General features: G+C 35.4%; 1 protein-coding gene across 7 annotated transcripts in view; it reads left to right on the forward strand.

The window, feature by feature from the left end:
- MRPL1 (mitochondrial ribosomal protein L1) overlaps positions 1-15606 on the forward strand; it is a 70890-nt gene that overhangs the window by 8366 nt on the left and 46918 nt on the right. For all 7 annotated transcript variants that reach the window (XR_004957119.1, XM_036245588.1, XM_036245601.1 and 4 more), the window contains 3 exons: positions 2359-2617; positions 5649-5732; positions 7051-7122. Coding sequence is in view for 6 of the 7 variants with exons in the window: in XM_036245588.1 (XP_036101481.1) it covers positions 2359-2617; positions 5649-5732; positions 7051-7122 (415 nt within the window). In the remaining variant the exon portion in view is untranslated. The remainder of the gene's footprint in view (positions 1-2358; positions 2618-5648; positions 5733-7050; positions 7123-15606) is intronic.

Raw genomic sequence — 15606 nt, forward strand, 5'->3', positions numbered from 1 at the left:
TTTTCATGGGAGAAATTTAGCAAAGGGACTTGAGTGGAGAGTGGAGAAAAGGGTATAAAGAATACTATAAATGGAGCCACTTTAAAATGGAGTTGGAGCTGCCATCCCAGAGGAACTTGCCTTAAAGGTCCACTCCTCAGAACTTTGGAATATTAAAATGGGGCAAGGTAACTTTTAGACTGGGCCTAAAGCATCCTTGTATCCCAAACAATGTTTGTAAAGATACCATGAAAGCAGGTAATATAGCAATGACTATTGGGGTTTCTGCCTGGATCAGTTTTTCCAGAATCGCTATTAGTTTGAATCTCAAATAAATGCTTACTACTTTGTTTTCACTTTGGCCTTTGATTTTTAGGTTAATGGGATAACAAATTGGGGCCAGTGATGTAACTAATCCCACACTCAACTCTGTATTTCCCCAAACTGAACTCACCTCTGTGACTACCTTCCTGTTTTACTTTATTTCTGGTCTTACTTAGTGATACTACTCTATGTCTGGTCATCCAAGCCAGAAACCTAAGAAGTATTTTAGAATCTTCTCTATCTCCTTTTCCTATATTCATTATCTACTCCGTAAATATTTCTCTAATCTCTCATCTTCTCTAGCCTATTACCTTCACTGCTCTGGTTGAGGCTGTCCTATCTCCTTAAGAAATGGAGGAAATAGTCTCTTACTTGTCTCTAATCTAGCTTCCTTCAAGCCCATTCTTTGTATTGCAGCTGAAATACTCAACTTGAAATACATTGCCTTTAGAGGGTGCCCAAGTGATCGAGATTTACCAACTTCATCTTCTGCTATGTCCTGTCTTCTGCTTTACTCTTTAGTTCAAGATTCAGCAAAATATGACCAGTGGGTCAAAAAAATCTGGTTCGTTATCTATATTTGTATGGTTCATGAGCTAAGAATGGTTTCACATTTTTATTAATTTTTTTAATCCTCACCTGAAGATATTTTTCCATTTATCTTCAGATAGAGTGGGAGAGAGAGAGAGAGAGAGGGCCAGGGATCAAACCACAACTGAGGCACATGCCCCTGACTGTAAACGAACCCAAGACTCGTCAGTTCATGGGCCAACACTCCAACCACTGAGCCAAACTATCCAGGGCTGGTTTCACATTTTTTAATGGCTAGAAAAAATAAAAAGAACAGTGTTTTGTGACATGTGAAACTTATGAAATTTAAACCAGTGTTCATAAATAAAGTTTTATTGGAACACAACTGTACTCATTTCGTTTTTGTATATGGCTGTTTTCATATTACAGTGGCAAAGTTGAGTGATTGAGACAAGAGACCATAAAATACTTGATCTGATCTTTTGCAGAAAAGCCTTGCCAACCCCTACTCTAGTCAGGTAGAACTTAAAATTGCTCCCTTTGTATACCATTCTATGTCATGCCTCAGTACCTTTATTATGTTATATCTTTGCCTGGCTAACTTTATTTTGTTAACAAAATTATTGAGATATAATTTACATATTATACAATTCACCCATTTAAAGTGTACAATTCAGTGGTTTGTAGTATATTAACAGAGTTGTGCAACCATCATCACAGTCAACTTCAGAACATTTTCATTACCTTCCCCCAAACCCCATGTTCATTAGCAGTCACTCCTCATTTCCCTAATCCCCTCCCCCTAGCCCTAGACAACCACTAATCTACTTTCATCTATATAGATTTGCCCATTCTTGATATTTCACATAAGTGGAATCATATAATATGTGGTGTTTTGTGACTGGCATGTTTAAGGTTTATACATAATGTAGTAGGTATCAGTATTTTATTCCTTTTCATTGCTGATTAATATACCCTTGTGTGGATGTAACATATGTATGCATTTGTGAGATGATGGACATCTGGTTTGTCTTTACTTTTTGACGATAATGAGTAATGCTGTTATGAACATCTGTGTACAAGTTTTTGTGTGGTCATGCATTTTCATTTCCCTTGGTTATATACATGGGCTAATTCTTCTTTATCTTTCAAGAATTGACTTTGAGATTATCTCTTCCATATCCCTTCTAGCCTCCTAGGCTGGATTAAATGTTCATTCCCTATGGCTCAAATAACACTTGTAGTACTCAGCAAATTATATTGACATTATCTGTTTGTATGTTTATTCCTCTAAATTTCTGGAGAGCAGCATTGACTTATTCAACTTTGTATCAACTGTAAACAGTACAAAAGTTCACTTAATATTTGTGGAACTAGAAAAACTGTAAAGCAGTCTATGCTTTTGAATTAAAGTAAACGTTATCTTTTGTTATTTTTTTCTGTCTTAATGTACGTGGGCATTTTTTTTTAAGTCTTTTTGACTATGAATTGAAATAACTGATCTTGAATTTATCTTTTTTCAAGGCCTGACAAGAAAACAAGAAAAGGTGTCAAAGAAAAAGCATCAAATGAAAAACAAGATGAGATAGAAAAAATAAAGTCATACCCCTTTATGGAAGGCGAACCTGAGGATGATGTCTATTTAAAACGCTTATATCCCAGGCAGATATACGATGTGGAGAAAGCTATTCATTTACTTAAGAAATTTCAAATTCTGGACTATACGAATCCAAAGCAAGGTGTTTACCTTGATTTGACACTGGATATGGCACTGGGGAAGAAGGTATATAGACTCAATTAAAATAAATTTATTTGTGGACTGGCTGTATGAATTGACATTTCTTAATTTTTTAAAATTATTGCCTTTTGTAATAATTTTTAGAAAAACTTAATGCTCTTTGCCTGACTGGTGTGGCTCAGTGGATTGAGCATTGTCCCATGGACTGGGAGGTCCTGGTTCTATGCCCAGTTGGAACACTTGCCCTGGTTTCAGGCTCTATCCCCAGTAGGGGACGTGCAGGAGGCAGCCGATTAATGTTTCTTTCTCACATCGATGTTTCAATCTCTCTCCCTAAAAAAGTCAATAAAATCATTTATTAAAAAAAGAAAAACTTATGCTCTTTTTGTACTTTAGCATGAAAAATGTATTATTTATTTATTTATTTATTTATTTATTTTTGTGGTATGTGCCTCTAGCGGGAACCGAACCCAGGACTCTCTGGTCCGCAGGCCGATGCTCAACTGCTGAGCCAAACAGGCCAGGGCTGTATGTTTTTTTTTTAACTTCCAAATATAAAATAGAATGTTAAGCACACTCTGCATAGTTGATAGAGGTATGCTGTTTAGCAGAAAATCACTGGTATAAATTTCAACAAAAAGAGTATTAAAATTAATTGAGGTATTACTGTAACTTTGAAAAATAAGTTGTCTGGGTATCATGTTCTTTCTCTGTAAATGAGGGTTTTGGATTAGCTCAGTGGCCTTCAGATATTTCTTTAGAGTCCTGGATTGAGACTAAGTTTGCATGAGTGGGGTGCCAACCCCCTCACTTGCTTCAATCAGAACCTCTCTGCTTTATCTGTTCATACATTGTACCATGGAGGACTTGTTTGTAAAACTGTAAAAGTAGGGAAAATACCAGATTAGATTTGATGTCCATTATAGCTCTAGATTTTGTAAGCTTCTCACTTCAGAAATCTAATTTTCTTGAAAATGATATTTAAATTTTTATTCTTGAGGTGTCATTTTTTGGTCAAGCCAGAAGATATGTTTTTTTTTTTTTTTAAATACAATAATAACAGTTGAGCATGTAGGAGGAGGCAGATTAGTAATGCTTAAGAGCATGGGCTCTGGAGTCAGATTACAGTACAAGCCAGCATCTTGATGTCACCACTTATTAACTTTTTGAGCTTGGGCTTCTGGTTTAACCTCTTCATATCTCAGTTTTCTCATCTCTTTAAAAAGGGAGAGAAAATGCTTAGTTCATACGGTTATAGCAAAGATCGACTGAGATATTGCATGTAAGACTTGGTAGGTGTTTAATAATGACAATAAACATTTACTGGAAACATTTTATATACCAGCCAGCCACAATGCTAATGCTTTGCATGCATTTTTTTATTTAATTCTTTAATAATCTCAGAAGAAGAAACAGATGCAAAAAGTGAAGTAACTTACTCAAGGTCACAGAGTAAGGGTTATGGTTAGGATTTTAACCAAAGTCTCATTTCTTAGTTTTTATTTATTATAAACAGTTTATACTAGCCATGTTATAATTTTATTTTAAACCATGATATTACTGTTAGTTCATTTATTTAAAGAATGTTGTGGTGGCCAAGATGATCACTTTCTCAGTCTACTGTTAATATATTTCATAAAGATGTCTTGTGGACTACAAGCTTCATATAAATTAGGCACATTGAATGGATACTGTTGTCTTCTTAAGACATTATCTTTTTTTTTTTTTTAATCCTCCCCTGAGGATATTTTTTTCATTTATCTTCAGATAGAGTAGGAGAGAGGGAAGAAAGGAGAGAAAGGGAGAGAGAGAGAAACATTGATGTGAGAGAGAAATATTGATTGGTCGCCTCCTGCATGACCCCGACCAGGGCTGGGGACTGAACTGCAACCAAGGTACATGCCCTTGACCAGAATCAAACCCGAGACTCTTTGGTCCATGGGCTGATGCTCTAACCATTGAGCCAAACCAGGTAGGGCCTAAGACATTTTCTTAATCTTGATAGACTGCTTGTACAAGCCAGTATTCCCCAGGGGATGCTATTACTATGATTACTTGCCATTGAAAAATTTACTGAAACCAGTTGTGACATGTTAATGGCAAAGGAATGCCAGTGGATAAAACTGAGTTGCATCTGATAGAAAGTGTACTTAGGAATTTGTGCCTTCTTGTCTGAAAAGAAATCCTCAGGAGGTTATCTATTCTCAAACTAAAAATAAATTTTTTTAGTTTTAATTAGGGAATAACCTCTTTTCTCTTTTTTTCAGACCTTAGGATTGCACCAAAACTTTGGACCTAGAACTTGTTTAAATGTGAAGTTTGCGTAAGAGATCCAAATCACAAGTCTAGACAGAACCATGACCAAATGAGTAAACAAATTAGTTCTGAGGCCTTGTAGAATCTCCACCCATATTAGGGTACCTCAAGTGCATGCCACTGTTTTAGATTTTCCAATTATCTTCCCACATATATTTGAAACTGGTAGGTGGTTTAGGTGGTTTCAAAATAGACCCACTCAGAAGAGCCATTCAGGCTTGGCATTCTGTTTTGGATTTATAGTTAATATCACCAGATTGTTTAGAGCCAATTATGGAGATTAGAGGTGACCTACTGAGCATATGAGCTGGATATTGTCTATTGTTTAGTATGCACAGTTGCATTCATGTCCTACTTGATAGTGTCAAAAGATTACATGTTTCTTTACATTTAATTCAAGTTGGCAAACATTTATTGGCATCCACGTGGAAAGAGTTGTATTAGGTGCTGGGGAAGATATGGATATGCAAATCTCTTAATATATGAAAGACTGATGAATGATGTAGAGATAGAAGCTAAGTACCATGGGAGTATGGAGCTGGGAAGAGAGATTTAGATTTTCATTATGGTTTCTTACAAAAGAAATATAATTTCTTATGCCTTAAATTGTAATCAGTGAGTAGTTCTGTATTAATGAGAGGATATGCAGAAGAATTAAAATATTAAAAATAAAATGTCAGTTCTGATTTTTATAGATGTGAGAGATACAGAAAAGATGAATGAATTTTTCGTAATCATTTTTCCATTGTTATGTCTTTAGAAAAAAGTGGAGCCATTTTCCAGTGTTCTTAGTTTGCCATACCCATTCGTGTCAGAAATCAATAAAGTTGCTGTATTTACATGGGTGAGTAACTTTTATCAACTTTTTAAATCATTTGTTTAATATAACACAGAAATAAGTGATTAGAATAACTGAATGAGTAGAATTAGAGAAAATTCTAGCATTCACCTAGTCTTATTTTCCCCATTTGAGCTTAAAGCAGTAAGATGACTCATTTGAGGTTATGTCATTAGTGTGAGAATAAGCTAAACTAGAACTTTAACTTCATCATTATTGGTCTATCACATTATATTTCTCACAAAAAAACTGAAGAGAGGTATAGAATTTATCTTACTAGCTCCTGCTTCCTACTCAAACCTCTCAAACAACAATAAAATTATTTTAAAGCAATAGGCCCATGTAGTGCTGTGAAGACACAGAAACTATACTTTTAAAAATATCTATTGTGGAAAGTGAAGAAATTCAAAGCTATAAAAAATACAGTAATAATAGCTCTTTGTCATTTTTTTTGTATTATAAACATTTGTTTATAATGCATTTATGAATTTGTTTTGTAAGGTGTTTTAATTCTTCTCTGTGTCACTTTCAAGGAAGGAATTCTTTTCCAGAAAAGTGAAGCATGTAGCTATTGGAATACTACAAAAACTTGAGTAACGAAGGGAGTAATACATTTTCACAGTAAAATCAAATAGTATAAATGAAACATAGAGAAAGAAAATAACGAATGCTGTGTCTTTTTCTTTGAATATTCAGACAACAGGCTACTTTTGGTTCTATCATTTATTAAATTAAAGAAATGTTTCTCGCCCTGGCCAATGTGGCTCAGTTGGTTGGGCATTGTCCCATGCATCAAAGAGATGCCAGTTTGATTCCCCGTTAGGGCACATGCCTGGGTTACAGGCTCTGTCCTTGGTAGCTGGGGTGCAGAAGGCAGCCAGTGGATGTTTTGCTCTTTCCCTCTCCCTTTCTCTAAAAATCAATTTAAAAAAATCTTTAAAAATAAATACATAAATTTTCCTTTTCTACATTGGTTTGTTAAAATATCATCATTTAAGTTAACAAAACTAAATATATTTTACTCTTTTACTTTTGGAAGATGATGTACTTGTGGTATTAAAGACTTTAGGTTAAACTACTTGGTAGGTTCCTCATGTATTTTTTATGTATTTGCTCATATTACAAGAAATACCTCAGTCACTTACAAACTGAACTTGTTCTGTATGTAATATTTCTGATGCATTGCATTGAATATTGATGCATTTTCAATTAAAAGTAAAAGCCACGATTTTTATTTTGAACTGTGATATTGTTTCTGATAAAATACTTGAAAGCAGACTAAATTTGTTTGAAGATTGATGTTTAAACTATTGTATTTTGGTAGAATGCATCAGAGATTAAAATAGCAGAAGAAAATGGAGCTGCATTTGCAGGAGGAACTAATCTGATTCAGAAGGTACAGTGTTGTTTTCACATTCATTAGTTATAGAATTGTTCTTGTTATCTTTGCATCCATTTATTTATTACATGTGCAACATGGCCACTAAACTCATATTTTTTGATAAATGGTTAGTAGAGCTTTATAGAACAGAAAAACATTTTTCTATTTTTTTGAGTTTCAAAATCAAACTAAGAAAACACTGTCCAGACGTTGTGGTATTAATTAAGCTTGATTCATATAGTGATTGTTTTTTTTTCTTGCTTCCTATATGTTTTCTAGAGTATCATGGATAGACTGGAAAGGGCAATATGACTCTTCATGGTTTTGAATATGAGGTTTAAATGAAATCCTAAAAGTAGCATACATGTATCTCTCTATTCGTCTTTTGAAGATCAAATATTTGTTTTGCTTTTTTGGAGTGAAAAGTGTGATTAACTTTACTAGATCACAAAGGATAGTATCTGACTTGTATAATATGATGATTTGGGTTACTCTTAACATTTAACACCCTACCCCTCATCCGCCCCACCTCAGTTCAGAGTGGCATAGGTTTAGCATGGCAGCAAAAAATGATTATGTAGAATTTATGGAGCCTGTTTCAAACAGGACTTTTCTTTTTGGTACGTGCATCTCACCCGGGACTCTCTGGTTCGCAGGCCGACGCTCCGACCGCTGAGCCAAACTGGCCAGGGCTTTTTTTTTTTTTTTTTAATAAGTGGGAAGTAGAGGCATGTCTGTTGAATTTTTTATTATATCTGAAAATACTAATAATTTTATAGAATACATTACATTCTTTGTTGTTTTTAGAATAGGAAAAGGTAATTTGAAAATTTATCTTTTTTCACATTTTCAGATTTTGATTTGGGGGAAGTTTTTTTTTTTTTTGTTCAGGTAGAGTGGGAGGGAGAGAGAGGAACAGAGAGAGAGAGAAACATCGATGTGAAAGGGACACATTGAGTGGCTGCCACCCGCACGACTGACCAGAGCCGGGGACAAACTGCAACCGAGGTACGTGCCCTTAGCGGGAACCGAACCCGGGTCTCTCAGGACCGCAGGCGGACGCTCTAACCGCTGAGCCAAACCGGCCAGGGCGATTTGGGGGAAGTTTTAACTGGGCCGTTCCTCTGGGATGTAAAACAGTGCTTGTAGGTTTTTTGTTTTTTTTTTTCCCAGTAATACTATAAATTTGGTGTGGACCCCGGATTTTTAAGGAAAGTCTCCAGAATGATGATTGGGAGTAGAACTAATGGGAAATATGAAGAGATTATGCTTTCATACAGAATCTAGGTCAAAGTCAGAGAGTAGTACTCAATTCTTACTCATGTATCATGAAATTTATTTCAATAAAATTATTAAAATCATTTTAACTATTAAAAATAATACCACAGAGTCTTCAGAGTTTCTGAGTAGAGCTTGGTGTCTGGAGTCAAAGAACTGTTCTTATCAAACTTGGTACTGCCTTCCATTTGTTTTCTTCCTGCAAGCATAAGAGTATCTTGTAAAATTGTGATAGCATAAATGGAATTTAAATAGATTACCTCCACTCTTTAAATGTTAAGAAGTTACTTTTCAAGAAAGTAATAGTAAGAGAGTAGAAAGTGTTCTGCAGCATTAAGTTCATTAAATAAAATATATTTGAAAAGTAACACGAATAAGGAAAACCAAGTACACTTTGAAATGATTTGATAAATAGGTACAGAATTTCTCTTTCAGTGCCCCAGTAATTATCTATTATTAGAGGGAAAAATGCCCTCTATATGAGGCATCATAACCAGTCTAGTTTTGCAAGTTACTCCCTGCTATCTTTTAAAATTCATCCTTGTTATTTTTAGAAGGTATTCAGGTAATGAAGTAAATTGAGTAGTTTAGTAAATAGTATCTTGATTGCAATTTTTGTTTACACATTAGTGGACTTTTAAAACTAGTTTAAATACTATTGTTATTAGCACTTGTAGTAGGTGAATGTAGAATAAATTTACTGAACTTTTAGTTATATCTTAGGTAAGACCATTTTTTTAAATCATCAACCGATGACAATGACAATTTTTTTTTTTTTTTTGCATTTACCTTCAGATAGAGGGGGAGGAAGAGAGAGAGAGAAACATCGATGTTAGAGAGAGACATTGACTGGCTGCCACCCACATGACCCCAACCGGGGCCAGGGACAAACTGCAACCGAGGTACATGCCCTTAGTGGGAACCAAACCGAGGTCTCTCTGGAATGCAGGCGACGTTCTAACCACTGAGCAAAACCAGCCAGGGCAGTAAGACCTTTTTTTTTTTTTATCCTCACCCGAGGACATTTTTTCACTTTTTGTTCAGATAGAGCGGGAGGGAGAGAGAGGAAAAGAGGGAGAGAGAGAGAAACATCGCTGTGAAAGGTACACATCGAGTGACTGCCACCCACACAACCCAACCAGGGCCGGGGACAAACTGCAACCGAGGTACAAGCCCTTAGCGGGAACCGAACCCAGGTCTCTCTGGACCGCAGGCCGACGCTCTAACTGCTGAGCCAAACTGTCCTGGGCAAGACCATTTTTTATTTACTCAGTTTATTTTATTTTATTTTGAAACATCACAAGTATGCTTGGTTCTGAATGATTTTTAAATTAATTTTGTTTTTATTTGTTTCTAAAGCATAATTTCATTTCATTTAACATTTTATTCCATGATGTAATGTTAAAGTTAACTATAGAATAACTTTCAAATGTAATTTTAAATTTTCTTTAAAGAAACATATTTTAGAATTAGTATTAGAAAGTCTTGGAGTAGAAATTTCACATACTGTTCTTTGACATTTCAAAATTGCCTCTGCTTTAATATTTCTAGTGATGAGAGTCCAGGTTGTTAGATCCACACTGACTTTGTTTCAGTTCTGGTCTGCCCTTTAAATGTGCACAGAATGACTCATCCTCCCTAATCTTCAGTTTCCTCATCTGGAATATGTGGTCAATATTAGTACTTGCCTCATAGGGTTGTTGTAAAGACTGGATGAATTAAACCATGTTAAATATTTAGCCGAATGATTGGCATGTGATTTAAGGGCTTGTTTTATATAAGTTATTATTGTTAAGAGGAACACAGCATGTTATTTAGGGAATGAAAAATTTATAAAAATAAAGAATAGTAACAGGATGATAACATTTCAGAGTCATAGCTTAATTTTGCCAGAGTTCAAGTCTTTATGGCTCACTGTAATCCCAAACAGCAGCTCTGAATGTCATATAGTGGTAAGATTCAAGCAAAAAAGAATCATTGGTAAAATATTTGTTGCCTAGGCATTATTATTGTTCTAAAAATTTGCTTTGTTTTATAATCAACTTAATTTTTAAGTGGAGTATATAATCTAGTGTAATAATTATTATGGGTGTGTGCCTGAATTGATTTAAAATGCCTTTAAAAGTTAACATTATTTACTCTTAGAATGTAATTAGAGTATAGAAAATAAACTGTAAATGAACTTGTCTTTGACAGTTCCACTGTTATTTTTAGTTCTTGGAGGGAAAGAGAAGTTTAGTTTTAATTATTATGATTTTTTTAAAAATTTATTTTTGTTCAAGATTTTTCTTCTCCCCCCCACCCCCTCCCCAGAAACCCTCTTCCCTGTCCCCACCCCCACCCCCCACCCCCAGCATTGTTGTCTATGTCCATTGGTTATGCATATATGCATATAAGTTCTTTGGTTTATCTTCCCTCCTCCTTTGCCCCCTCCTCTGAGGTTTGTCAGTCTGAACTGTACTCCTTTCTATGTCTCTGGGTCTATTTTGTTCATTAGCTTATTTGTTCATTATATTCCACAAATAAGTGAGATCATGTGGTATTTGTCTTTTTCTGCTTGTCTTGTTTTGCTTAGGATAATACTTTCCAGGTACTTCCATATCATCTCAAAGGATAAGAGATCTTTCTTTCTTACAGCTGCATAGTACTCCATTGAGTATATGTACCACAGCTTTTTTATCCATTCGTCTACTGATGGAAATTTGGGCTGTTTCAAGGTCTTAGCTATTGTAAATAGTGCTGTTATGAACATGGGGACATATATATTCTTTCTGATTTGTGTTTCAGGCTTCTTAGGGTATATTCCTAGAAGTGGGATCACTGGGTCAAATGGAAGTTCAATTTTTAATTTTTTGAGGTAACACCATATTGTTTTCCATAGTGGCTGCACCAGTCTGCATTTCAACCAGCAGTGTACTAGAGTCCCCTTTTCTCCACAACCTCACCGGCACTTGTTTGATGATTTGTTGATGGCGGCCATTCTGACAGGTGTGAGGTGATACCTCATTGTTGTTTTAATTTGCATCTCTCTGATGATTAGTGATGTTGAACATTTCTTCATATGTCTCTTGGCCATTTGTATGTCCTGTTTGGAGAGGTGTCTATTCAGCTCCTCTGCCCAATTTTTAATTGGGTTCTTTGTCTTCCTTTTGTTGAGTTGTATGAGCACTCTATATATTTGGGAAATTAAACCCTTATCTGATGTATCATTGGCAATGATGCTCTCTCATACAGTAGGTTGCCTTTCCATTTTGGTGGTTGTTTCTTTTGCTGTGCAGAAGCTTTTTAGTTTGATGTAATCCCATGTGTTCATTTTTCTCTTTGTTTCTGTTGCCTTAGGTGATGTCTCAGTGAAAATTCTGCTGTGTATGATGTCTGAAATTTTGCTGCCTACATTTTCTTCTAGGATTTTTATGGATTCATGGGTCACATTTAAGTCTTTTATCCATTTTGACTTTATTCTTGTGTAAGGTATAAGTTGATGGTCTACTTTCATTTTTTGAATGTAGCTGTCCAGTTTTCCCAACACCATTTATTAAAGAGGCTGTCTTTACTCCATTGTATGCTCTTGCCTCCTTTGTCAAGTATTAATTGGGCATAATGTCTTGGGTCCATTTCTGGGTTCTCTGTTCTGTTCCACTGGTCTATATGCCTGTTCCTGTGCCAGTACCAGGCTGTTTTGATTACAGTAGCTTTGTAGTATAACCTGATATCCGGTATTGTGATCCCACCTACTTAGTCTTTTGTTTTCAAGATGGCTGTGGCTATTTGGGGTCTTTTTTGGTTCCATATGAACTTTGGAAGTATTTATTCTAGTTCTGTGAAATATGTCGTTGGTATTTTGATGGGGATTGCATTGAATATGTAGATTGCTTTTGGTAGTATGGACATTTTAATGATGTTAATTCTTCTAATCCATGAACAAGGTATGTGCTTCCACTTTTTTATATCTTCCTTTATTTCCTTTGTCAATGTTCTGTAGTTTTCTGCAAATAGGTCCTTTACTTCTTTGGTTAAGTTTATTTCTAGGTATCTTAATTTTTTTGCCGTGATGGTAATTGGGTTTTTTTTTTAGTTTCTCTTTTTGTGATTTCATCATTGGTGTATAATTATGCCGTCGATTTCCTGACTTTAATTTTTGTATCCTGTTACTTTGCCAAAATCATTTATTAAGTCTAGTAGATTTTTGATGGAGTCTTTAGGGTTTTCTATGTATAATATTATGTCATCTGCAAATAATGACAGTTTCACTTCCTACTTTCCCTTTTGGATCCCTTTTATTTTTTCTTCATGTGTGATTGCTATGGCTAAGACTTCCAGTACTATGTTAAATACGAGTGGCAAAAGTGGGCATCCTTGCCTTGTTCCTGTCCTTAAGGGAAATGCTTTTAGTTTTTGCCCATTGAGTATGATGTTGGCTGTAGGTCTTTCATATATGACCTTTATAATGTCGAGATATGATCCCTCTAATCCCACAATGCTGAGCATTTTTATCAGACATGGATGCTGGATTTTGTCGAAGGCTTTTTCAGCATCTATTGATATGATCATGTGGTTTTTATTCTTCATTTTGTTTATGTGGAGTATCACATCTATTGATTTGCGAATATTGTACCAGCCTTGCATCCCTGGGATGAATCCCACTTGGTCATGGTGAGTAATTTTTTTGATGTGTTGCTGGATCCGATTTGCTAGTATCTTGTTGAGGATTTTGGTGTCTATGCTCATCAGGGATATTGGCCTGTAGTTTTCTTTCTTTGTAGTGTCTTTTTCTAGTTTTGGAATTAGAATTATGCTGGCTTCATAACAAGTTTGGAAGTCTTCCTTCTTGAATTTTTTGATATAGTTTGAGGAGAATGTGTGTTACTTCTTTTTTGAATGTTCGGTAAAAGTCCCCCGTGAAGCTATCCGGGTCAGGGCTCTTGTTTGCTGGGAGAGTCTTGATTACCTCTTTAATTTCCTTAGTTGTTATTGGTCTGTTCAAGTTTTCTATCTCTTCCCAGTCCAGTTTTGGGAGACTATGTGTTTCAGGAAATTGGTCCATTTCGCTTAGACTTTCGAATTTGTTGCCATATTAGTGTTCATATTAGTTGTTAACAATCTTTTGTATTTCTGTGGTGTCAGTTGTTACTTCTCCTCTTTCATTTCTGATTTTGTGTATTTGGGTTCTCCCTCATTGTTTCTTGGTGAGTCTAGCTAAGGGTCCATCAATCTTTTTTATCTTTTCGAAAAACCAGCTCTTTGTTTCATTGATTCTTTGCATTGTTTTTTTTTTTTTGTCTCTATGTCATTTATTTCTGCTGTGATCTTTACTATTTCCTTCCTTCTACTTGTTCTGGGGTTTTCGTTTTGTTTGCTTTCTAATTCATTAAGTTGTGAGGTTTGATAGTCTATTCGAGATTTTTCTTGTTTCTTGAGGTAGGCCTGTAGTGCTATGAACTTCCCTCTCAGAACTGCTTTCGCTGCATCCCACAGATTTTGTGTTGTTGTGTGTTCATTTTCATTGGTTTCCAGGAAGTTTTTAATTTCTTCCTTGATCTACTTGGTAACCCATTCATTGTTTAATAATATGCTATTTAGCCTCCATGTGTTCAAATGGCTTTGCATGTTCTTGTTGCAATTGATTTCTAGTTTCATGCCATTGTGTTCTGAGAAGATGCTTGATATGATTTCAGTCTTTTTGAACCTGTAGAGATTTAGTTTGTGCCCTAACATGTGGTCTATCTTTGAGAATGTCCCATGTACACTTGAGAATAATGTGAATTCTATGGTTTCGGGGTGTAATTCTCTGTATATATTTATTAAATCCATTTGGTCTAGTGTTTCATTTAGAGCCTCTGTTTCCTTGTTTATTTTTTGACTAGAGGATCTATCCAGTGATGTCAGCAGAGTGTTGAAGTTCCCTGCTATGATTGTATTGCTATTGATTTCTCCTTTGAAGTCCTCCAGAAGATTTTTAATATATTTTTGTGTTCCTATATTGGGTGCATATGTGTTTACCAAGGACATATCTTCCTGTTGGATAGATCCTTTCATTATTATGTAGTGGCCTTCTTTGTCTCTAGTTATGGCCTTCGTTTTGAAATCTACTTTATCAGATATAAGTATTGCTGCTCCAGCTTTTTTTTTGCTTTCTGTTTGCTTGAAAGATTTTTTTCCATTCCTTCACTTTCAACCTATGCGAGTCTTTTGTTGTGAGGTGGGTCTCTTGTACACAACATATAGGTAAGTGATGTTTTCTTATCCAATCAGCTACTCTGTGTCTTTTTGTGGGAGCATTCAGTCCATTTACATTTAAGGTGATTAATGAAATGTACTTATTTATTGCCATTTTTGTTTAGTGTGGTTATATTTTTCTTCCTATTTCTTATATGAATTACAGCAGTCCTTTTAACATTTCTTGCAGTGCTGGTTTGGTGCTAACGTATTCCCTTAGCCTTTTTTTTTTGTCTGGGAAGCTCTTTATTTGACCTTTTATTTTGAATGATAGCCTTGCTGGGTAGAGTAGTCTTGGATTTAGATCCTTGTTTTTCATGACCTTGATTACTTCGTGCCATTCCCTTCTGGCCTGTAGTGTTTCTTGTGAGAAGTCAACTGAGAGCCTTATGGGGGTTCCTTTGTAGGCACCCTGTTGCTTATCTCTTGCTGCTTTTAGGATTCTCTCTTTGTCTTTAATTTTTGGCATTTTGATTACTATGTGTCTTGGTGTGGGCCTGTTTGGGTTCTTCTTACTTGGGGCTATCTGTGTTTCTTGAACTTGAATGCCTCCTTCCTTCACTAAATTAGGAACGTTTTCTGTCACTATTTTTTCAGATATATTCTCTAACCCTTGCTCATTTCTTATTCTTTGGGGACTACTATGACACAAATATTATTACGTTTCTACTTGTCCCACAGTTCTCTTAAGCTGTCTTCCTGTTTTTTAATTGTTTTTTCCTTTAGGTTTTCTGATTGGTTGATTTTTTCTACCCTGTCTTCTAATTCACTGATTTGGTCCTAAGCTTCCTCCACTCTACTGTTTAGACCCTGTAATGTGTTCTTTATTTTTGATATGTCATTCTTCATTTCTTCTGGGTTGTTTTTAATTTCCAGTTGGTTGATTTTCAACATTTCTATGTCTTTACTCATGGAATTGATGTACTTAGTCATGCTGTTTAGCTTCCTTAAGATCATGGCTCTGAATTTTAGCTCTGTTAGCTTGCTTAACTACTAATTTATCTC

This window comes from Molossus molossus, unplaced genomic scaffold (genome assembly GCF_014108415.1).
Source record: "Molossus molossus isolate mMolMol1 unplaced genomic scaffold, mMolMol1.p scaffold_m16_p_1, whole genome shotgun sequence".
In the NCBI taxonomy this organism is placed as follows: Eukaryota; Metazoa; Chordata; class Mammalia; order Chiroptera; family Molossidae; genus Molossus; species Molossus molossus.